Below are 25,378 nucleotides of genomic sequence, written 5' to 3' on the forward strand. Positions count from 1 at the left end.
AAGTTTCAACAATTACAACTCAGTTAACAATTCTGCTGATGGCACAAAATAGATTCCAGCTCCCTCTCCCAGAGTCAAAACCTTTGGTCACTAAATCAACAGATCTGAATCCGAATATAAACAGGGAGCAGATGCACTGAGTAAGAAGGGGCTGCATTTTGATTGCTGTTTTGGCCAGAAAAGTAACTCTTTAAGGGAACAATTTTCCAACCTCCAACAACAACTTTAGTGACTAATATGTTTGAAGCTCGAAACTCAGTGCCTTTATACTATATGTTTATAGTCGTAGTCGGTTGTTTAATTTGTGGTTGTGATGGCTTTCTTTGTAATTATATATTATGGTAATTGCTGTAGTTAGAGAAGGGCCTGTGTAAAACTGTCATCTTACTCAGAATGTATGCTCTTTGTAAGCCTCCAAATCCCATCAGCATACTTCACTGACAAAAGTAAGTGTTTACTCTTGGCTCTGTAGCGCTAGCAATGCAGCTGAGGGATAGTGAGTTGTATTGTATTCTGGTTTTATATATCACCAAACTGTTAGCTAAATTCAGACTATAGGCTTTGTATTACTGATGATGTTGTAAAACAAGAAGAACCCATTCTGGTTCACACCCCAGAGGAGTTTCTGAAGCTGTTGAATTGTAAAGTGAAAACATATTTGCTCTGGAGTAAACGAGGGAGAATGAGTATGGAACCCCAAATGTAAAATTTAGATACATTCTTCTAAGTTTAACCACACTTTAAAGATTAGGTCTGTATCTTGGTGATGCACAATTTATATACCAATACTGTAGGAAAATGTATGACTTTACTTGCCTTTTTAGAAAGAAAAGAACTGAGTCTTAGAGGAATAAAGTCTAATTTACTTTACCCTTTATGGGCGAAAAACCTTTAAAACTTAAAATTTATATTTAAAAAATTGAAATTTCTCTATGTACTGACAATCTGTTGTAAAGATTTAGAACCAAATATTTTCTGTTTCAAAATTATATTCAATCTGTTGTATACAAACAACTTAATGAAATGTTTTAATTTTTTAAATATAGTTATTGGCCAAACCTTTAAACCTTCAGGATCAACAACAACAAAGTTTAGCAATGCATCTCTTGAAACTTGTCCTCAACTGTCTTAACTTTGACTTCATTGGCAATTCAGCAGATGAGTCCGCAGATGATCTATGCACAGTACAGATCCCAACAAACTGGAGAACAAGTAAGAAAAGATCATAACTGTTAACACTTAAGTGCATTCTACACGTAGTGGAATGTTATCTGTTTTGTTTTGATACAGTACATGTAATTATAAAATTATCTAAGATCTTTTCCTGTAAGGTAGTCTTGTTTGCTGATATATTAAATGGGAAACCTCATGTGGCTATTTTATGATTTCTATCTGTAACAGAAACAGTGTCTCTTTCCTTAGTGTACTATACCACATAGCGGTGTACAATTCAAACTGTTCTCTGCAGGTTCTTATACCATGCCCATCACCAAAGTATCTGAGTACAGTAACTCTTCACTTTAAGTTGTCCCGGTTAACGTTGTTTCGTTGCTACGTTGCTGATCAATTAGGGAACATGCTTATTTAAAGTTGTGCAATGCTCCACACTTACGTTGTTTGGCTGCCTGCTTTCTCCACAGCTGGCAGCCTCCCTACGCGCCCCCCTCCCCACAGTGCTTCCTGCCCGCTGGCAGACCCCGCAGATCAGCACTTTCCCCCTCCTTCCTCCCCGCCTGCGGCAATCAGCTGGTTTGCAGCGTTTCGGGAGGGAGGGGGAAGGAGCGAGGACTCGGCGCGCAGGCTCCCCCTCCCTCCTCTGCCTCTCTAACGCCGCAAGCCAGCTGATTGCCCTGGGCAGGAGGTGGGGGGGGAGGGAGGGAGGAGCCTGCACGCCGAGTCCTCGCTCCTTCCTCCTCCCTCCTGCCCCCTAAACACCGCAAGCCAGCTTATTGCCCCAGGCAGGAGGGAGGGGGGAGGAGCGAGGTCTCATTGTGCAGGCTCCCCCTCCCTCCTCTGCCTCCTGCCAGTAGCAATCAGCTTGCTTATGGCATTTAGAAGGGAGGGGGGAGGAGCGATGACACAGCGTGGGAAGTAAAGAGGGAGGAGGTGGGGAGGAGAAGAGGCAGGTCAAGGACGGGGCCTTGGGAGAAGTGGGGGAGTGGGTGGGCTGAGGGTTGAGCTCCCCCTCCCCACCCCCATGCTTGCAGAGTAGTGGAAGCTGCCGCTGCTGTGCAATGTGCTTCTCCTAGCCTACAGCACCTTCAGCTTCCTTGCCTGCCTCATCTCCAGTGCCAGTGGACTGTGCCTGTGTAGGGTAAGGCAGGGGCACCTCCCAACTATAGTACTGTACTGTACGTACTGTGACAGACCCAGACCAGTGGGGTACAGGAGTCTGGTAGAGGGCAAATATACTGGTCACTGGATGAGTAGTTTCTTCTTCGAGTGCTTGCTCATATCCATTCCATTAGGTGTGTGCGCGCCGCGTGCACGATCGTTGGAAGATTTTCTACCCTAGCAACACCGGCGGGTCGGCTGTGGAGCCCCCTAGAGTGGCGCCTTCATGGCGCTGAATATATACCCCAGCCGACCCGGCGCCCCCTCAGTTCCTTCTTACCGCCCCTGACGGTCGTTGGAACTGTGGAGCGCTGCTTAGCTGTTCTCCACTCTCCCTAGCTTAGTTTGTTGTATCACAGTTATAGTTATAGTTCTAGTGTTTATAGTTAAATAGTTAAATAGTTTAAAAGTTGTTTTAGTTGTTCTAAGTAGTTCAGGGGATTAAGGGGGTCGTCTCCCCCTTTCTCCCCCGGCCGCGGGGCCGGGCTCATGCCCAACGCTCCCGGCTTCAAGCAGTGCGCCTCCTGCGCTAAGCCTATGCCCACGAGCGACCCGCACGACTCCTGTCTGAAGTGCCTGGGAGAGTCCCATCAAACAGATAAGTGCAAGATCTGTAAGGCCTTCAGACCAAGGACCAAGAAGGAGCGGGACTTTCGGCTCCGGCAACTCCTGATGGAGGCGGCACTTAGTCCGGACGCTCCATCTACAAGTCAGGCCCCGGCACCTAGCACCTCGGTGCGCAGTGCCCCGGCGGCACCGGCTATGACGACCACGCGAGTGGCGTCAGACAAGCCTCCCTGGCACCGGACCTCGTCGGCACCGCAAGCAGTGCCTCGGCGCCGGTCATTATCCCCGGGGCATAAAAAAGCCCATAAGACGGGGACATCCGTGCCGAAGACGCCGGCTCCCCCAGTGCCGGGGGTAGAGCCGCGTCCGCCGGTGGAGCACCGGAAACAGGTGCCTCCAGCACCGTCGACTCCGGCGCCGAGGCCGTTGAGTCCGGTGCAGATAGCGTCTCCACCGAGACCGGCGGTGATACAGTGCCTCCCGTCGACTCCAGAGACCTTCGCGGCGGCGAGAGACTTAATAGCTCTCACGGAGCCGGCACCGCCTCAACCACCGGCACCGACTGCACCGTTGACTCGCCCGGTCCAGTCGAGGGGGAAACCTGCCTTGATGCGCCCTCCATCGCAAGGGCTGGAACCTCGGCACCGATCCAGGTCCCGAAGCAGGTCCCCACGCCGCTCGCAGTCCCGGCACCGAATATCGCCTCGGCACCGGTCGTACTCGCGGCCAAGATCTTCTTCGCGGCACCGCTCTACGTCTCGGCACCGCTATGATCGTCGGCACCGATCAACGTCGAGACGTAGTTCTCGGCACCGCTACGGTCGACGCTCGACGTCGAGAGGCCGCTCCCGGCACCGGGCATACTCCAGGTCCTCGTCGAGGTCCAGATCCGACTCCCGGCACCGACGAGGTCATCGGCACCGGTCGCGGTCCCGGCACCGATCGCCGGCACCGCGTAGAGATAGATCATCTCCGGACCGGCACCGTGCGGCACCGCAGCCAATGGGAATCGTCTCGACGCTTTCGGCACCGCCGTGGCCATCGAGATCGGTGTCCCACTCCTCGGAGGACCTCTCGAGATCGGCATACCCCCCTCAGGGGCAAGCCGAGGAACAGGACTTGGGACATTGGCAGGACACGACAGGGGACCATTCTCATGGCCCATCTCACTGGTCGTTTTGGACCCCGTGGGCGTACCATCAGGCGCAAGGGGCTCCAATTGCTTCGACCTCTCGCTCCGGTCACTCCATCAGAGGGGCCCCGGAGTCCACCATTTCTCGGCCTCCGCCAGGGGGCATGGAGGCTTCTGGGTCCGCACCACCTGACGCCCTGGACCCAGGCACAGGTGATGCTCCAGCCCAGGAACAGGGAGACCAGGACCAGCCCTTGGATCCTGTTCCACCGGAGGCATCTTCCTCTTCTTCTCCGGATGAGGCAGTGGCGGGCACATCGTGCACAGGCCCACCTCCAATAGATCTTCGGGCTCACCAGGATCTTCTGCGCAGGATGGCCCGTAATATGGACCTGCAGGCGGAGGAGATGGTGGAGGTGCACGACCCGATCATGAATATCCTTGGAGCGGATGCCCCATCGAGGGTGGCGTTATCCCTGATCCGCACGATTCAAACGAATGCGGATACGATATGGCAAACTCCTGCCTCTATCCCACCCACAGCGAGAGGGGTGGAAAGGAAATACTTTGTCCCGTCTAAGGACTACGGGTACTTGTATACCCACCCCCAACCGTGTTCACTGGTGGTGGAATCAGTGAACGCACGAGAGCGCCACGGCCAGCAGGCTGCAGCGCCTAAATCAAAAGAGGCTAAGCGGCTCGATTTGTTTGGCCGTAAGGTTTACTCAGCCGGAGGGCTGCAACTTAGAGCGGCGAACCAACAGGCGCTACTGAGCCGCTACAATTTTAACTCCTGGAACTCTATGGGGAAGTTTAAGGAGTTGATTCCCCAGGAGTCCAGGGAAGAGTTTGGAGCCATGGTAGAGGAGGGCAAGAAGGTGGCTCGGACCTCCTTGCAGGCCTCCTTGGACATAGCAGACTCAGCTGCGAGGACCCTGGCTTCGGGTATCGCTATGCGCAGGATCTCCTGGCTTCAGGTTTCGGGTTTGCCTCCGGAGCTGCAGCAAACCCTACAGGATCTGCCCTTTGAGGGACATGGATTGTTCTCAGACAAGACGGACTCTCGCCTGCAGAGCCTCAAGGACTCGAGAACAATCATGCGCTCCCTGGGGATGCATGTTGTGGGCCCTCAGCGCAGACCATTTAGGCCGCAGCCTCAGCGCTTCTACCCCCCCCCGCCTCGTCAGAGACAAGACTCGGCCCGGAGGCGAGGGCGAGGTGGTAGGAGAAGATGGGCTGGCCCTCAACCCGGTCAGAACCAGGGGCCACCAAGACCACCTTCAGGTCCTAGACAGAACTTTTGAAGGTGCGGTCGAGGACGGCGCCCCAGTCATTCCCCAGGATCCAGCCCCCTCCTTTCAGGATCGTCTCTCCCACTTCCACCGCGCTTGGTCCCTTATAACTTCGGACTGTTGGGTCCTCCGCACGGTGGAGAGGGGATACGCTATCCAGTTTTCTTCTATCCCCCCCTCCCACCCCCCTTCCCCGTCCCTCTTCAGGGACCCTTCTCACGAGCAACTTCTTATACAGGAGGTTTCTACGCTCCTGGCCATGGGGGCCATAGAGGAGGTTCCGATAGAGTTAAGGGGCAGGGGATTTTATTCCCGTTACTTCCTGATCCCCAAGTCCAAAGGAGGTCTGCGGCCCATCTTGGACTTGCGCGGACTCAACAAATTCGTAGTAAAGTTGAAGTTCCACATGGTCTCTTTGGGGGCCATTATCCCTTCCCTCGATCCTGGAGACTGGTTCGCCGCCCTCGACATGAAAGACGCATACTTTCACATCTCAATTTACCCACCTCACAGACGCTTCCAGCGATTCGTGGTAAACGCGGTGCACTACCAATTTGCAGTCCTTCCCTTCGGCCTATCCTCGGCCCCAAGAGTGTTCACGAAATGTATGGCTGTCGTGGCAGCGTACCTTCGTCGGCAAGGGATACAGGTGTTCCCGTACCTAGACGACTGGCTGATACGCGGTCGCACCAAAGAGCAAGTTCGAGCTCACGTCCACATAATAGGGCACACATTCAACGAGTTGGGCATCCTACTCAACAAGGACAAATCCACTCTAGAACCTACCCAGAGAATAGAATTCATCGGCGCAGTTCTAGACTCCAGACGTGCACAAGCCATCCTGCCAGACAACCGATTTGGCACCATCACGAGCCTCATCCAAGGGCTCCAGGCCTTCCCAACTACCACGGTGAGGTCGTGCCTTACCCTGCTGGGTCACATGGCTTCCTGCACGTACGTAACCAGGCATGCCAGACTTCGGCTTCGCCCACTCCAGACCTGGGTGTCGTCAATATACCGACCACATCGGGACAGCCTGAACATGGTGGTCACGGTCCCGATCTCGGTCCTGACCTCCCTCACCTGGTGGCTAGATCACAATGTGGTCTGCGAAGGGATGCCATTTCACGCCCCACAACCCTCTCTGCATCTGGTCACAGACGCTTCATCTCTGGGTTGGGGCGCCCATCTCAACGAACACCATACCCAGGGCCTGTGGACTGCACCCCAGTTAGCCCTGCACATCAATGTTCGGGAGCTGACTGGCGGTGCGCCTGGCGTGCCAGGCATTTCTCAATCAACTACGTGGCCGATGTGTGTTAGTTCTCATCGACAACACCACGGCCATGTTTTACATCAACAAGCAAGGAGGAGCACGTTCGTCAGTTCTATGCCAAGAGGCCATTCGCCTGTGGGACTTCTGCATCGCCCACTCGATCCATCTCATGGCATCGTTCCTCCCTGGAGTCCAGAACACTCTAGCGGACCGACTCAGCAGGTCCTTCCAGACGCACGAGTGGTCTATCCGTTCGGACATCATACATTCCATCTTCCAAAAGTGGGGGTTTCCCCAGATAGACCTGTTTGCATCTCGAGACAACAGGAAGTGCCACGTGTTCTGCTCCCTACAAGGTCGAGCTCCGGGCTCCCTCTCGGATGCGTTTCTCCTTCCCTGGAAAGACCACCTGTTTTATGCCTTCCCTCCGTTTCCTCTGGTCCACAAGGTACTGCTCAAATTGCGCAGAGACCAGGCACAGGTAATTCTGGTCGCTCCAGCGTGGCCGAGACAACATTGGTACACCACACTGTTGGAACTCTCGGTTCAGACACCGATCCCGCTTCCGTTGTGTCCGGATCTCATCTCTCAGGACCACGGCCGGCTGCGTCACCCCGACCTGCAATCACTCCACCTCACGGCGTGGCTGCTCCATGGTTCACCCAGGCAGAGCAGCAATGCTCGCACTCTGTCCAACAGATTCTGCTGAGCAGTAGGAAGCCCTCAACACGCACCACGTACCTGGCCAAGTGGAAACGGTTCTCATGTTGGTGCGAACAACGAGCCACGTCCCCGTTGCAGGCACCCATTCCTATCATTTTGGAATATCTCCTCTCCCTAAAACAGCAGGGGTTGGCGATATCTTCAATTAGAGTTCACCTGGCCGCTATATCGGCCTTTCACCCAGGGGAACTCGCGTCCTCGGTATTCTCTAACCCGATGGTCGTTAGATTCCTCAAGGGCTTAGACCGGATGTACCCACAACAACGTCAGCCCGTTCAGACGTGGGACCTCAACCTGGTTCTCTCCAAGCTCACAGGTCCTCCATTCGAGCCACTGGCCACCTGTTCACTTTTGTACCTATCCTGGAAGACAGCCTTCCTTGTAGCCATCACCTCAGCAAGGCGCGTTTCTGAACTCAGGGCGCTTACATCCGAGCCCCCTTATACAGTTTTCCATAAGGATAAAGTGCAGCTTCGTCCACATCCTGCCTTTCTCCCTAAGGTGGTTTCTCCTTTTCATATCAACCAGGATATATTTCTCCCGGTCTTTCATCCCAAACCACATGCCACTCGCCAGGATCAACGTTTGCATTCCCTGGACGTACGAAGGGCCCTGGCCTTCTATATTGACCGCACAAAGCACTTTAGAAAGACGACGCAACTCTTCGTTGCAGTGGCCGACCGAATGAAAGGCTCACCGGTCTCCTCACAACGCCTATCCTCCTGGATTACGTCTTGCATCCGGACTTGCTATGACCTGGCAGGTGTCTCAGCACCGCACCTCACCGCTCACTCCACGAGGGCCCAGGCTTCCTCGACGGCTTTCCTGGCACAAGTTCCGATCCAGGACATTTGTAGAGCAGCGGTTTGGTCATCAGTCCACACATTTGCAGCTCACTATGCACTAGTGCAGCAGTCCAGAGACGATGCTGCTTTCGGATTAGCGGTTTTGCACACAGCAATGTCTCACTCCGACCCCACCACCTAAGTTGGGCTTGGGAGTCACCTAATGGAATGGATATGAGCAAGCACTCGAAGAAGAAAAGACGGTTACTCACCGTTGTAACTGTTGTTCTTCGAGATGTGTTGCTCATATCCATTCCAAACCCGCCCCCCGTCCCCACTGTCGGAGTAGCCGGCAAGAAGGAACTGAGGGGGCGCCGGGTCGGCTGGGGTATATATTCAGCGCCATGAAGGCGCCACTCTAGGGGGCTCCACAGCCGACCCGCCGGTGTTGCTAGGGTAGAAAATCTTCCGACGATCGTGCACGCGGCGCGCACACACCTAATGGAATGGATATGAGCAACACATCTCGAAGAACAACAGTTACAACGGTGAGTAACCGTCTTTTTCTGTTCCCGGAGTGACCAGAGCAGGGGCTGCACTAGAGTAATCAGGAATCTGCAAAACCAGTTAAGGCAGGCCGGCTAATTAGGACACCTGGAGCCAATTAAGAAGAAGCTGCTAGAATCTATTAAGGCAGGCTAATCAGGGCACCTGAGCTTTAAAAAGGAGCTCACTTCAGTTTGTGGTGCGAGTGTGAGGAGCTGGGAGCAAGAGGTGCAAGGAGCTGAGAGGGTGTGCTGCTGGAGGACTGAGGAGCACAAGCGTTATCAGACACCAGGAGGAAGGTCCTGTGATGAGACTAAGGAAGGTGTTTGGAGGAGGCCACGGGGAAGTAGCCCAGGGAGTTGTAGCTGTCATGCAGCTGTTACAGGAGGCACTATAGACAGCTGCAGTCCACAGGGCCCTGGGCTGGAACCTGGAGTAGAGGGCGGGCCTGGGTTCCCCCCAAACCTCCCAATTGACCTGGACTGTGGGTTGTTCCAGAGGGGAAGATTCACCCACATGGTGAATCTCTGAAGCAAGAAAATCCGCCAATAAGCGCAGGACTCACCAAGATAGAGGAGGAACTTTGTCACAGTACAGTATGTTTGTAAACACACAGCATGTATATACTACTCCCTTCTACCCTCCCGCGTAGTATTAAATTGCTTCTTTAAAATTGTTTAAAATGTATATAATGCCTTTTGTCTGGCAAAAATTTTTTCCTTGGAACCTAACCCCCCTATTTACATTAAATCTTATGGGAAAATTGGATTCATTTAAAGTCGCATTTTTCAGGAACATAACTACAACGTTAAGTGAGGAGTTACTGTACCTTGGAGAGCTGCAGTAAGCTGTCTGTGTGTATAATACAGGTCATTTATAGAATCACGTTCCTGGGTATCCATGTGTGAAAGGGCAAGGTCCGACCCACCCCTTCTTCTGCTCTGTCTGTACAGACTATTCAGAGACTTTTAGTTGTTAAACACCACCATATAGTTTATTTACATTTGATCTTACTGGGCCATACGTAACATCATTTATAGCAGCAGGAGGAGAGACAGAAGAGGTGTCTCCACCCAGAGATGCTTCTTGGTTTTGGCTCTCCTAGCCTGTTTTTCCTCCTTGTACGTTCATTTACCCTCTGCCTTAAAGTGCCAATTAGCTGGTTGGTCCACCCTCCAGCCCATTCTAATCCACTGATTAGGCACAGTCAGGTCCACTGCCTGTGTATGTGAATTAACTGGTGTTTAAGTGATCAGAGTGCTGGCTCAGCTGTTGTTCCCAGAACTTTGTCACACCATGACAAAGTGTTGCATGACTTGTTGTATAGATAATTTTTTTCTTTTGATGTATAGAGTAGATTAATTGTGCTAAAAGAGCATTACAAGGTCTTATAAACTATACATTGTTTGAGCTGAGCTATTTAGTACACTTATATTGATATTTTGTTCTTTAATCAGAATTGTACCTCAGACTTAGCACTTTTATGAAAAATAAAAACAATTCTGGTGATAGATATTTAATTATTACTGATAAACAGTGAAAATCATTTCTTTTTTTTTTTCCTCAGTCTTCCTAGAACCAGACACCTTGGACCTGTTTTTTGATTTGTATCATTCCCTTCCACCAGTGCTGTCGCAGTTGGTAAGTAAAGCTTAGTGATTTACATTATAATAATTACTAAAAACAGTTCTCTTTTGACTATGTACATTTATTAAACATACAGGCTAAATGTTTACTCCCTGTCCCTCCCCAGTGACATCTTTGGTGTCACCTGCATATAATTTGGGCCATCCCCTGTAAATGGAGATGTGAAATTACTCTGCATGTTTAGTATCTTCTGTAACCTCATGGTCATGATTTGCCATTTGAGATATATAATAAACACACCAAATATGTTAAAAGAACATTATTAAGATTGCAAAGTCAAGCACTCAGAAGTTAGAACATGCTAGAATTAAGGTTGCCTGTGTACCCTTAATTCGACCCTTAATGTGTGTGCGTTATGATACAGTCTTTAATTATGATTATACACTATTTTATCTTCAGGACTGCTGCCTCATTCAGGGCAACCAGTGCTTTGGGGAGGATCACTACCATCAGCTCCCAGTCTTCTTGCCCAACCCAGTCACAGCCTCGCTACCACCAACTACCAGTCACTGTCCCTCTTTCATCCCCTCTTCCAGTCCCAATCTCATCCGTCTCCTTTTACCTAGCCTATTTCTTGAACACAGCTGAATTCTTTTTGCTGACACTTGCCAAAAAAAAAAAAAATTCCACCTGAGGCAGACAACCAGCATGGGAAAATTTTAGCCAAACAGCTCTTTTTTGAGTAGTGTCCCTATAGGTGTGTAGGTTTGGCAGCTCCCTCTGCGTCTTGGATCAGAGATCTTCTGTAGTAGTGCCTGTTGGGCCTCACATGTGCTCCTCTCCATCTTGCGCCAGGGTCGGCATCTATAAATAGAGCTGTGCGGTCCAACTGCCTTCAGTTTCTTCTCAACCACCTTTGGTGTGAGACCGAATCCAGAGCAGAGCCCTTCTACTTTTAGAGATATTCTCATTAACTTACCTTACTTTAGTAGTGATTAGCCATTTTCATAAATTTTCCCGTAAAAAGAAACCAAAACTTTGCTACTCTTCCCTCCCTGTTACCTTACGCTTCCCTGTTTCCCACCCTCCCTGATTGGGAGCTCTCCCCCTCAGGATTATGCTGGGATCCCCCTGATTGAAGAGGTCTCTCTCTTGTTGGTAGGCCTTACCCATAAGTAATGGTCACTCAGAGTGCATCCGCTGCCTCGATGAGGGCCATGTCGCACAGAAGTGCACCCACTGCATTAACTCAACCACCTGGACCCGAAAGGACCGTGAACTCAGACTGAAACTTCTCCTCATGGAGAGTTCTCTACAGCCAGCTTTGGATCCCAGCCCTGATACTTCTCAGGCACGGCTCTCGCACTCGACTCGGTCATCAGCTGATTCCCGCTTGCTGCGGCCATCCGAAAGGAAATCTTCTCTTTCCTGCTCAGGTGGGAAGAAACTGGCCACTACATCACTTTTAAAGGAACCACCTCAGAGAATGCCATCCCCTGCAGGTCAGTAGCCTCACCATCATAAGGGGTGAGACTTAACGCCCATGACCGTCTGGGTACCTCCAGTACTGGAGTTAAACAGAAGTCCAAGGACTCTAAATGGGCAGGACCACAAGTGGACACGCTGTCTCTTGGGACCGAGAAGCACAGTGAAAGAGCTTCCAAAATGATACCTCCAGCTGCTTGGCTACATGGCAGCAGCCATGTTCGTGGTAAAACATGCCGGGTTGCACATGCACTGTCTCCAGACATGGCTATGCACACTACCTCCCAGACACAGACTTCACAAACTCCATTCTATGCATATCAAGATCAAGGACTCACTACACTGGTGGACACAACCCCAAAACATCTGTATGGGGGTCTTTTTTTCTCCAACCAGCAATGTCCCTGATTCTAACAACCAATGCCTCCCTAATCAGCTTGGGAGCACACCTTCAGACCCACATGGAGCAGGGAAGGTGGGCCCCCACATCAACCTTGTAGAGCTGTGAGCGATTCACAATGCATGCTGACATTTCCTACCACGATCAGACACTGGACAGACAATATCGCCTGCATATTCTACATCAACAGACAAGGTGGAATGAGGTCCCTCTCCCTATGCTTGGAAGCAATGAAATTGTGGAATTGGTGTATCCAATACGACATCAACATTTCAGCCACATACCTGCCTGGACACCAGAACACTACGGAAGACTCAGTGAGCAGACAATTCTCACAAGACTGTGAGTGGGAACTAGGCACAAGAGTCCTTCAGTGCATATTCAGCCGCTGGGGATTTCCCTGCATAGATCTCTTTGCCACACCAGAGAACGCCAAATGCCTTCAGTTCTGCTCACGGAAGGCCATGCCTTCCTCATTACATGGGATGCTCTATGACTTTATGCCTTTCCACATTTTCCCCTCTTGTTTAAGGTACTTCACAAAATACAGGTGGAATGAGCTCAAGTCATCCTCATACCCCCAACATTACTATGACAAACTTGGTATTCTTACCTCTTACGCATGACGGTATGTTCTCTGATCATCTTGCAATTGATTCCACACCTCCTCTTGCAGGATGCGAACTGAATTCTCCATCCCAATCTATGTCTTGCTCATCTCAAGGCATGGCTCCTTCATGGTTACAGGATTCAGAGATGACCTGTTCAGAGGCAGTAAAAGAGGTTCTCTTAAATAGCAGACATGACATGACACGACTCACTGTACTTACCTCCAAAAATGGGAAAGATTCCAATTCCAGTACACAGCCAATCATGTCTCAGCAATGAACACCCTGTTACCACTCATTCTTGATTATATTCTAGATTTTAAAAGATCAAGCCTACCTACAAGCTCCATGCATATGCACTTGGTCACCATCACAGCATTCCACCCCAAGATAGATGTCTATTCCACATTCACCCACTTGATCATGAAGAGATTCCTTCAAGGCCTTTACACTCACATATGACATCCCACCCAGCCCTGGGATCCCAACCTCATCTTGCACCCTTTCACCAGACTGCTATTTGAGCCCATGGCAACATGATCCTACATTCATCTTTCCATGAAAACAGCATTTCTTGTAGCCATCATGTTAGCCCAATGAGTAGGAGAAATAGGGGCTTTCATGGTATACTCCCCATACACAATTTTTCCTAAGTATAAAGTCATGTTACACACGCATCCAAAATTCCTATCCAAGGTACTATCCTCCTTGCATTTGAACCAACCTATCCACCTTCCCTGTTTCTTCCCAAAGCCACACACCGACCAACAAGAAGCGACTCTACTCACCTTGGATGTTAGGAAAGCTTTAGCCTTTTACCTTGCTAGAACTAAATCTTTCAGACAATCGCCACAGGGAGTGTCTGTATCCAAACAGCATCTTTCCAAGTGGATCACACAGTGCATACACCTTAGTTATCAACTGCACAACCAGCTACCTCCACATGGAAGTCGAGCACATTCCACTTGCTCTGTCTCTACCTTGATTGCCTTTCTCAACAATGTGCCGATCACTGACATTGGCAAAGCAGCCACCTGGGCATCCGCGGACACTTTTAGCTAACACTATGCAATTATCCATGACACAGCATCAGATGCCCTACTAGGATGCACTGTCCTCTCCTCCTTATTAGACGCCACTCCGAAGCCCCAGCCTTCCATCTACGGGTACTGCTCTACAGTCACCTACAGTGTCCATAGGGACACTACTCAAAGAAGAAGAGAAGGTTACTCACCCTGTGCAGTAACTAGCTTCTCCGAGATGTGAGTTCTTATGAGTGCTCCACTACCCGCCCTCCTCCTCTTCCTGCTTCGGAGCTCAAAGATAAGCTCTATGTGAGAGAAGGAACTGAGGGCAGTTGGATCTCACATTTCTATATATAGATGCTGCCCATGGCACGAGACAGGGAGGAGCATATGCGGCCCAATGGGCACTGCTATCGAAAATCTCCAATCCCAGGCGCAAGGGGTGCTGCAGTACCTACAGTGGAGAAACCATAGGGAGACACATCTCAAAGAACCTCAATTAGTGCATAGGGGAGTAACCTTAGAATCATAGAATATCAGGGTTTGAAGAGATCTCAAGAGGTCATCTAGTCCAACCCCTTGCTCAAAACAGGACTAATCCCCAACTAAATCATCCCAGCCAGTGATTTGTCAAGCCTGACCTTAAAAACCTCTAAGGAAGGAGATTCCACCACCTCTCTAGGTAAGCCATTCCAGTGCTTTACCACCCTCCTAGTGAAAAAGATTTTCCTAATATCCAACCTAAACCTCCCCCACTGCAACTTGAGACCATTACTCCTTGTTCTGCCATCTGGTACCACTGAGAACAGTCTAAATCCATCGTCTTTGGAACCCCCTTTCAGGTAGTTGAAAGCAGCTATCAAATGCCCAAAACTGGACACAATACTCCAGATGAGGCCTCACCAATGCCGAAGAGAGGGGAACGATCATGTCACTCGATCTGCTGGCAATGCCCCTACTTATACAGCCCAAAATGCCGTTAGCCTTCTTGGCAACAAGGGCACACCGTTGACTCATATCCAACTTCTCATCCCCTGTAACTCCTAGGTCCTTTTCTGCAGAACTGCTGCCTAGCCATTCGGTCCCTATCCAGGGGTAGGCAACCTGTGGCACTCATACTGCCCGGGTCCTCGCCACCAGTCCTGGGGGCTCTGCATTTTAATTTAATTTTAAATGAAGCTTCTTAAACATTGTAAAAACCTTATTTACTTTTCATACAACAATAGTTTAGTTATATATTATAGACTTATAGAAAAAGATCTTCTAAAACATTAAAATGTATTACTGGCACGCAAAACCTTAAATTAGAGTGAATAAATGAAGACTCGGCACACCACTTCTGAAAGGTTGCCGACCCCTGCCCTAGTCTGTAGCAGTGCATGGGATTCTTCCGTCCTAAGTGCAGGACTCTGCACTTTTCCTTGTTGAACCTCATCAGATTTCTTTTGACCCAATCCTCTAATTTGTCTAGGTCCGTCTGTATCCTATCCCTACCCTCCAGCGTATCTACCAGTCCTCCCAGTTTAGTGTCATCTGCAAACTTGCTGAGGGTGCAGTCCATGCCATCCTCCAGATCATTAATGAAGATATTCAACAAAACCGGCCGCAGGACCAACCCTTGGGACACTCCGCTTGATACTGGCTGCCAACTAGACATGGAGCCACTGATCAGTACTCGTTGAGCCCGACGATCTAGCAAGCTTTCTATCCACCTTATAGTCAATTCATCCAACCCATACTTCTTTAACTTGCCGGCACGAATACTGTGGGAGACCATATCAAAAGCTTTGCTAAAGTCAAGGAATAACACATCCACTGCTTTCCCCTCATCCACAGAGCCAGTTATCTCGTCATAGAAGGCAATTAGGTTAGTCAGGCATGACTTGCCCTTGGTGAATCCATGTTGACTGTTCCTGATCACTTTCCTCTCCTCCAAGTGCTTCAGAATTGATTCCTTGAGGACCTGCTCCATTATTTTTCCAGGGACTGAGGTGAGGCTGACTGGCCTGTAGTTCCCTGGATCCTCCTCCTTCTCTTTTTTTTTAAAGATGGGCACTACATTAGCCTTTTTCCAGTCATCCAGGACCTCCCCTGATCGCCATGAGTTTTCAAAGATAATGGCCAATGGCTCTGCAATCACATCCGCCAACTCCTTTAGCACCCTCGGATGCAGTGCATCTGGCCTCATGGACTTGTGCTCATCCAGCTTTTCTAAATAGTCCTGAACCACTTCTTTCTCCACAGAGGGCTGGTGACCTCTTCCCCATGCTATGCTGCCCAGTGTAGTAGTCCAGGAGCTGACCTTGTTGGTGAAGACAGAGGCAAAAAAAGTATTGAGTACATTAGCTTTTTCCACATCCTCTGTCACTAGGTTGCCGCCCTCATTCAGTAAGGGGCCCACACTTTCCTTGACCTTTTTCTTGTTGCTAACATACCTGAAGAAACCCTTCTTGTTACTCTTAACATCTCTTGTTGGTTGCAAGGCCAAGTGCGATTTGGTCTTCCTGATTTCACTCCTGCATGCCTGAGCAATATTTTTATACTTCTCCCTGGTCATTTGTCCAATCTTTCACTTCTTGTAAGCTTCTTTTTTGTGTTTAAGATCAGCAAGGATTTCACTGTTAAGCCTGCCTTATTTACTATTCGTTCTACACATCGGGATGTTTTCTTCCTGCAACCTCAATAAGGATTCTTTAAAATACAGCCAGCTCTCCTGGACTCCTTTTCCCCTCATGTTATTCTCCCAGGGGATCCTTCCCGTCAGTTCCCTGAGGGAGTCAAAATCTTTTTTTCTGAAGTCTAGGATCCGTATTCTGCTGCTCTCCTTTCTTCCTTATGTCAGCATCTTGAACTCGACCATCTCAGGGTCACTGCCTCCCAGGTTCCCATCCACTTTTGCTTCCCCTACTAATTCCTCCTTGTTTGTGAGCAGCAGGTCAAGAAGAGCTCTGCCCCTAGTTGGTTCTTCCAGCACTTGCACCAGGAAATTGTCCCCTACACTTTCCAAAAACTTCCTGGCTTGTCTGTGCACCGCTGGATTGCTCTCCCAGAAGATATCAGGGTGATTGAAGTCTCCCATGAGAACCAGGGTCTGTGATCTAGTAACTTCTGTTAGTTGCCGGAAGAAAGCCTCGTCCGCCTCATCCCCCTGGTCTGGTGGTCTATAGCAGACTCTCACCATGACATCACTCTTTTTGCTCACAGCTCTAAACTTAATCCAGAGACTCTCAGGTTTTTCTGCAGTTTCATACGGGAGCTCTGAGCAGTCATACTGCTCTCTTACATACAGTGCAACTCCCCCACCTTTTCTGCCCTGCCTGTCCTTCCTGAACAATTTATATCCATCCATGACAGTACTCCAGTCATGTGAGTTATCCCACCAAGTCTCTGTTATTCCAATCACATCATAATTCCTTGGCAGTTATTATATGGAATGGAAAAAATGGTCTTATAATGGGAGATGTTGAGCAACCTGAATAGTAAGCGGTGCAACAGCCCTGGGAAGAATCCTTCCAAGTAAGGGAAGACGACTGGTCAGGCAGCAGAGATTTGCTTTTTTAATTTTACAATTATTTTATTAAAAAACAACAACAACAACAACAATGAGGAGTACTTGTGGCACTTTATGCCCAAATAAATTTGTTAGTCTATAAGCTTTCGTGGGCTAAAACCCAGATGTATGGAGTGGAAAATACAGTAGGAAGATATATATAGCAGTACATGAAAAGATGAAAGTTGCCTTACCCAGTGGGGGGTCGAGACAAATCAGTTAAAGTGGGCTATTATCAACAGGATGAAAAATCACTTTTGTAGTGGTAATCAGGGTGGCTCATTTCAAACAGTTAACAAGAAGGTGCGAGTAACAGTAGGGGCAAATTAGCATGGGGAAATTAGTTTTTTTTAGTTCTTGTAGTGACTAACACGGTTAGTGTACAGACTAACACAGCTACCACTCTGAAACCTTTCTTTTTTTAGGCACTTTCCTGTTTGGTTCAGTTTGCTTCTACAAGAAGATCTTTATTTAGCAATCCAGAACGTGCCAAATATCTTGGGAATCTAATCAAAGGAGTGAAAAGAATCCTTGAAAATCCTCAGGTATTTTTGTTTTTTAAATTCTTTGCAAATGTTAAAATTATTTGTGAATTTCTATGCCCTGTCACAACCCTGTTGCCTCTCTTCATCCCTCATGACCGTCTTCCAGAGTCCTTTCTTTAAACTTCCGTCCTTCTCCTTTCTTAACCAGAAATCATTTTGGGACACAGTTCGTACAAAATAAGCTATGCACAACAAAGCTGTCATCTGTTAAATTAACAATGTTTGAAGCGGTGTTATGCCCTTGTCTTGGCCATGTAGGAATAAAGACAAGAGGCAGTGGAGGTGGTTTAATTAGGCTGCACCTTTTATTCACACAACGTATCTGGAAATACCTGGCAATAAATTGTACAGTGCTGGTCATCATTCTTTCCTTAATTGTTTCCAGTTATTTGGGAGGGCTGCCGTCAGCCCTTCTTCCCAACCCGGTCCCAGCCCGCCTGTAGCTGGGACCCCACTGCCTTCCCCTCATGTGAAGTTAAGGGGGACTGAAAAATGGGGGCGGGGGGGAAGGGTTGTTTTCCTGCTATACCAGACATTACAAGTCCCAACCTCCCTTTCTCCAGCTTCCCTTAGAAGATGCCTCCCTAAATCCACTTCCAACTCCTGTTTATCCCCTCTGTAATGAGTACCTGCACTCGACACTGGCCACACTTACTGCTTATTTAGTTGTGACATCTTGACCTAATCACCTTACCTATCTCATGAGCTGACTTGCTGTGGGGAAGGCTAAAACACTCCACTCTGCCCCAGCTAATCTGGCAGTGAAGAAAAAATTCCTTCCCAGCACCAAATGAAAAAGGGGCTAGCACAAGCCCACAACTGATCATAAAACCTCGTTCTGCTCTGATCCCATGAGTGGGAAGGTGGGTGTTGCTAATCAGGGATTGAGAGAGAGCAAGAGAATTCTTTCTGGAATGCATGGGTATAAATACCCTGTTCCTTCCCTGGTGCATATCGGGGTGAGTGACCATCCCTGGTCCAGCCACTTCCTGTACCCCCCTTGACTCCACTGAGGGAAATGTGTCCCCCTCTTCCTCCCTATTGTCACCCAAATACCGTAGGGACCCTTAAAGGATCCCCGTCCTCTTTTTTCCTACTGCCCAAAGAGTCAGTTCATTCAGTTGCTGTGAGCATATTAGGTTAGTCTGGTGATTTTAAAAAACTTTGTTTCTTGTGTAATTTTAGGGTTTATCTGATCCAGGTAACTACCATGAATTCTGTCGGTTTTTGGCTCGACTAAAGACAAACTATCAGTTGGGAGAACTAGTAATGGTGAAGGATTACTCAGAGGTTATCCGATTGATAGCCAATTTCACTATTACTAGTTTACAGGTAAGGATATATACAGCCTTAAATCCTTGACAGACGTGGGATTTGGTTTTTGGGATTTTTTTGTTTTGGGGTTCGGTTTGTATTCAACTGATGTTATTTTACTTGAAAATGTACTTTGTTCCACGTTTGGCAGTAATGTAACTTGGTAAACTCTTCAGCCCTGGGTTCATGTCTTCCTATGTGTTTGTGCTAAAGTGTCTAGTACAGGCGTGGCCAAAATTATTGACTCTCTGAGCTGCATATGACAATCTTCAGATGTTTGAGAGCCCCCGGGAGGCGCCTGATGAGGCTTGGGGCTTCAGTCATGTGGGGAGAGGGGTGTCAGGGCTTCAGCTCTGCTCCCGCTGAAGCCCTGAGCCCTGGCAGGTGCGCCTGAAGCCCCGAGACCCCCTCCCTGCTAGACAGAAACCAGAGGTGATGCGTGGGAGGAGGCACAGGGGTCACATGCCCCCCGCCACCAGATTTTTGCTAGGGTTTGATCACATGGTGCCACTGGCCCTCTCCCTGTACAGCAGCTGCTAGAGCCAGCAAGCTGGAAGCTGCGGCCCTGGGGAGAGACAGAGGAGCTAAAGCAGCGGCCCTCCCTGCAGCTCCCAATTCTTTGCATCTGCCTCTTCACAAGGAGCTAACACCTGGGAGCTGCAGGGAGGGCCCGCTGAGGGTAAGACGGGGCTGTGACGCCAGCTGTTGTGGGAGGAACCTTTAAATTGTACCTCCCCCCCACTCTGAGCAGGCACCAGTCGTCTCACACAGAAGCTCCTAGATGTACCATCCCACTGCTAGGCAGAAGCCCTGAGGGGCCCCCCCCGCCTCCAGTCTGGTAGGCAGAGAATGGGGGGAGGGGTGTCCACAAGCTGCACTTTAACTGTAAAAACAGCCAGATGTGGCTCACGAGCTGCTGTTTGGCCACCCCTAGTCTAGTATAATTCAGTGGGGCCTTGATTCTGATTGGGGTATTCGAGCACTTCCTAAACGTAAATAATACTAGTAGTAAAGATAAGATTTGTATATTCATAAATTTTCACACTGGGATAAGATATGCTCTAATTAAAATTACATTTGTTTCTTTGTAGCACTGGGAGTTTGCTCCAAACAGTGTTCACTATCTGCTAACTCTGTGGCAGAGAATGGTAGCATCGGTACCTTTTGTGAAATCAACAGAACCACACCTCTTAGATACATATGCACCAGAGATCACAAAAGCATACATTACTTCGAGATTGGAATCTGTTCCTGTAGTTATAAGGTAAACCTTCTTCAGCATAAATAGAGCTTTGCAGTTTTAGAGCACTGATTAGCTGGTACATTGTTCTTTCTGTGGTGCTTTTGTTTTAAAATCAATAAAACGTAATGGCATTTTTCTCACGTCAGTTACGTTAAATTATATTCATTGATGTTAGTAGTCGCTCCTGTTTTACACTGTTGTGAGATCAGAATTTGGCCCAGTGTCTTAAAAGCAAAAGCAAAAATAAAACTTGAGTTCAAGTTGCTTTTTTTTCCAGAGCCCCCTTATTTTATAAAAAGATCCTTGCCCGTTATAATCCAGTATCTAAAATATTTTTGATGCTGAGCCTCTTCTGCCATTTATGCCATCAGAGCAGGAGTTTCCTAGGGTCCCTCACTACATCAGCAAAGGAAGGCAGCAAAAGGAATCCCACCTGTTAATGAAAAGGTAGGAGAGAGTAGCACAAGATGAGGTGGCAGAATTATTTTAAAGTGTGATTCTGCTTTGAAAAAGGACTGTAAATAGGTCCCTTTTTACTCAGCACATCTGCTCTCTGTTGTATTCAAAGTTGTAGTTGCTCATTTTAATATAAAAAATAAGCTATGAGCTGTTTTTAAATATATATATATATATTTATTCCTCTGTTCTCCACAGGGCCAATACAGCTAGGAGAGAGTGAGTTGGATTCTATTCCATTTCACATATCATCAACAAAATTGCTAACTAAGTTCCACTTGCAGAATCTCTTTTTTTGTTGATGTGTGAACTGGAAGGAAGCCCGCTTTACTTTGCAGGGCTTGCAGTTAGGCAAAAAAACTTTTTACTCGTAAACTGAGCATATTCTATCCATAACTAACTCTCTCACACACAAAAAAATGAAACACCAGTATACGTTTTCTATAGTCACTTTTCAGAGAATAACTGTACTTTTAAAAAAATTGAATAAAAGGGTTGGTTAACATATTTCTGTACTAAATGCCATGACAGCTTGGTTAATGAGATACAAATCTGTGCTGATTCCGTATTATTTTTGCTTTGAAGTACACGTTTAAGTGACTACTACCTTCATTTGCTACATAGATTTATGCTTATTGTCGCAGCTAGTAATTTTATTTACTGACTTGACGGTTTATAACCAAAATCCCTTTTATATTTTAGACAAATTTACTATACGATCACAGCAAATAAAACACCCAAAGAAAAATGTGTTTTGAATGACTAAAAATGTTTAATACTTCTTCAGGGGTCTCTATGCATTCCCACTTGCAGGATCTAGTTCTTCTAGTGTCAAGCTGGGAAACTGTATAATTAAGCTTTGTCTCCTGTGGGGTGCAGTAGTGCTCTCATGCTAGGATGTTGTCATCATGTCAGTCTGTATGAGGAAGATCACTACCTCAGCCATCTCAGTTCCTTTGCTGCAAGACCTAAGTGAAACTACTTCTCAAGTCAGCAAGCATGTTAGCCTATCCTTTTATAGTGAGTCAGTCAGTCATATTAAAGTTAGAATAGATGGGGCCACTTGCCTTGGATTATCCCCTAGGCTGTGTCAGGTCCTGAACTCCATATGGGGTTGAAAAGATGTGCCACCTGCTCAACCATCTTTCCAGAGACAGATGAACATGTATGGTGCCTACTGTGCCTGGGACAGGCTCATAGTCTCCCAAGAGACAGATTGCTGCACTATCTCTTCTCAGATGAGGAGGAACAGAAAGTTATTACGGCAGGTGCACTTGGCTTCCTTGGACTATCCTAGCATTCCTTTGGGAGTTTTGAGGAAACTCCTCTTTGCTGAGGTCTTCTGTAAAAAGATCTGAGATGAATTTTGCTGCCCCAGCTTCATTGCTCCCCTCATTGTCAGGCCTTCCTGAGGCAAACGCTTACTTGGGCTGAGTCTCCTGGTTGGTACTGTCCAGTGCTGCATGCTCCATCCAAACAGGACTGCTCTGGCACTGCAGTCTTTGTTGGCACCAAAAATTTCCTCAGTGCCCTCCCAGTCAGCACTAGTCAACATCACTATTGAGAGACAGGCTTCCAGATCTCCTCATGATCCTGTTTCAGGGAAGAGAAAAGAGGAGAAAGCATTCTGATCTGTGAAAGGAGCCTAAGGAGAAAAGAAAAGGAGGCATTGTCTCCTCTACTGATGCATGTCCGCTGTGGAGACTGCTTACCTGTTTTGACATCACTCTTGGCACACCCACTAGCTGTACATCTAACAGTGGAGAAGGAGAACAGACAGGCAGACCTCCTCAGCAGGCAATCTTACAACCAACATGAATGGTCTCTAAATGAGGTAGTATCCTCATTATTATTCAGGTATAATCAACCACGAATGCCCAGTGTCCTCTACTGGCACCAATGGTCACAGAGATAAGAAATCTTTATTGGATGCATTGCTGCTGAATTGGAGCAGTCCTTTCATAGCCTTCCTTAGATACCCAGAGTCATAAGGAAAATCAGAGAGGACAGAGCCAACATCATACTGCTAGCACAAATGTGGCTGTGGCAGTACTGGCACACTGTTCTGTCCAGAGAACTGTTGGTTCAGCTTCCGTTATGCCCTGACCTCCTTTCTCAATGTCAAGGGTGTTTTTTTTCATTTATGGCCGCTGCACCCATTATAGCGTTACATAAAGAAGTCATTTTGAGACCTCACCTCAGCTTTATATCTGCGGTGGTGTCAAATTTTCATCTGTCCCATTATATCTCCCTTCCTGTTTTGTTCCTCAGTTCCCATCTGTGCTTAGATGTTGAGCTTTGTTACTCCTTAGCCAAATAAACAGTATCTCTTGGCTTAAAGATGTATTCTGCTAAGGCCAGAGCTGCCTCTGTAGCTGTCTGAGACTGTAGATGTCTGAGACTGCTATTGTTGAGACTTGCAAAGCAGCAATATGGAGTTCTGCTTATTCTTTCATTAAGCATTATTCGTTGGACTTGGCTTTGGGAATCTAATGCTCAGTTTTGTAAGGCATTATCTTAGCCCATTTTTGCCTAGAATGTCTTGTTCACCATCCTCTAATAGGAGCACTACTTGCTACTTTCTCATAAGTAGAAATGCATTGAGGCCCTTGAAGAAGAAAGCGGGATTATTTACTAGTAACCATTTTTCTTCAAGAGTTATTTCTGTGCATTCACATTGCTTATCTGCCTTTCCCCTCTGCCTCTGAGTTCGTTGTATTTCAGGACTCTGTAGGCTCGGGAGAAGGATGGAGGTGGTTGGGGTGTGTATGATCCTTTATATAGATTATATAGTTTAAGACAATGATGACATTCCAGCATGAGAATGCTAATGGACTGCCCAGAGGACACAACTAGGCTATACAGTCCTGTAGCTTGATGCTGGAGATGCTAGTTATCACGGATGTGAATGCACAGAGGCGACTCTTAAAGAACAATAGTTTTTAGTAAGTAACCCCTATTTTATGTGTATTGCAGAGATGGTTTGGAAGATCCTCTGGATGATACAGCTACTGTATTTCAGCAGCTGGAGCAACTCTGCACAGTCAGCAGGTGTGAATATGAAAAGACCTGTGCACTTCTTGTACAGTTGTTTGACCAAAATGCACAAAACTACCAAAAGCTATTGCATTCTTCTAGTAGGAATCCACTAGAAATCACAGTCCAAGAAGGTTAGTATTTATTTCATTTATGATTGAGACTGCATTGTTCTCTGTTATGTGGACTTGAAATGATGCAAAATTATCCATCTGTGTATGAGAGGGAAGTGTGATCAGGTGGTCTGAATACATGTCTGGAAAGTGGTAACTCTTGAGTTCTAACCCAATTAGAAGGCAGTGGGAGCTGTGAGAACCCATCACTTCTGAAAACCAGGCTTTACATTTCTCAAGTTGGATACCTGAAAACTGAGGGACCGAAACTTGACAGCCACTTTTGAAAATGTAGGCCTTAACTTCTCTGATTTGGCTGCCCCATCTGTAAAATAAATACACTAATTATCCTTACTTCCCTCTGAGTTTTGTGAGGATTAATTACTAGTATTGGAAAAGCAACTTCGCTATAAAGAGATAATGTATGTAAATTATACAATATTCTGTCCTATGTAATTTTATTACATAGATTAATTATTCCTATCTGTGCCTTGTTTAACTTGATCATGTAAATGACTAACTCTTTCCTAGTGTAGCTGTTTTATAGTTATTGTATCTTTATATGACTGAATTGAGTTTTTTCCCCCAATACAGCTGTTCTTTTACAGGTGAAATATTTTGGATCGGATATTGCCATTCATACTGCTGCTTTTTGTTGACATATTGAAAATGTGGCGTTAAATGTGGGGGCCATTTTATTCTAACTTATATAATTCATGTGGTCTGACTTTCTCTTACTTCCCTTCCCTGTATGCACCTGTCACTTCCCCTTTGTGGTCCATTAGCAAACTTGCACTGAAAGGCAGTTTTCTGTTCTCCAGCTGCAGTCTGTATTTCACTGCTATTGTTGGATTCTTCTACGCATAGAGTCAAAGGGGAATGGTCAGTTAAAGTAATGCAGGAAGGTTCCATAGGTCGATACTTGGGCATAAGAGAAAGTTTGGTGCAGTTTAATTCTGTATTGCTCCTTGCAGAAGAATTCAGTTTCTTTTCTGCAAACTAAACACTTCTGTTCATGCTGAACAATAAATGTTATATCCCTTAGTTATACATACTTTAATTTAGATGTTTAATGGCTTTTAATGTTACAAAATAAGTTAATATTATATTAAGATCTCATTTTATTATATTGTCTTGCTCTCTGTATCGATGGTGATGCGGTCATGGTTTACTAAAACAATAATCCCCAAGAAATGGGTCATTAACAGTAGTTAACGATTACTTGTGATCTATGGTAATGACTGATTTCTTTGGGATTATTGCTGTTATAAACCATAATTACAGATTATTACAGCAATAATTATTTTGCCAAAGAAAAAAATGTAGTCTAGCTAAGCAGCTGCAAAAGCAAGTGCCCTGAA

At 47.2% G+C, this 25,378-nt stretch overlaps 1 protein-coding gene across 2 annotated transcripts in view; it reads left to right on the forward strand.

Moving 5' to 3' along the window:
- The window catches only part of RANBP17 (RAN binding protein 17), a 270,043-nt gene that overhangs the window by 27,352 nt on the left and 217,313 nt on the right, over window positions 1-25,378 (forward strand). For both annotated transcript variants that reach the window (XR_008445943.1, XM_054037886.1), the window contains exons 7-12: window positions 1,047-1,212; window positions 10,223-10,296; window positions 17,736-17,855; window positions 19,041-19,187; window positions 20,261-20,433; window positions 23,845-24,038. Coding sequence is in view for 1 of the 2 variants with exons in the window: in XM_054037886.1 (XP_053893861.1) it covers window positions 1,047-1,212; window positions 10,223-10,296; window positions 17,736-17,855; window positions 19,041-19,187; window positions 20,261-20,433; window positions 23,845-24,038 (874 nt within the window). In the remaining variant the exon portion in view is untranslated. The remainder of the gene's footprint in view (window positions 1-1,046; window positions 1,213-10,222; window positions 10,297-17,735; window positions 17,856-19,040; window positions 19,188-20,260; window positions 20,434-23,844; window positions 24,039-25,378) is intronic.

The sequence above is a fragment of the Malaclemys terrapin genome, chromosome 8 (assembly GCF_027887155.1).
Source record: "Malaclemys terrapin pileata isolate rMalTer1 chromosome 8, rMalTer1.hap1, whole genome shotgun sequence".
NCBI classification, from domain to species: Eukaryota; Metazoa; Chordata; order Testudines; family Emydidae; genus Malaclemys; species Malaclemys terrapin.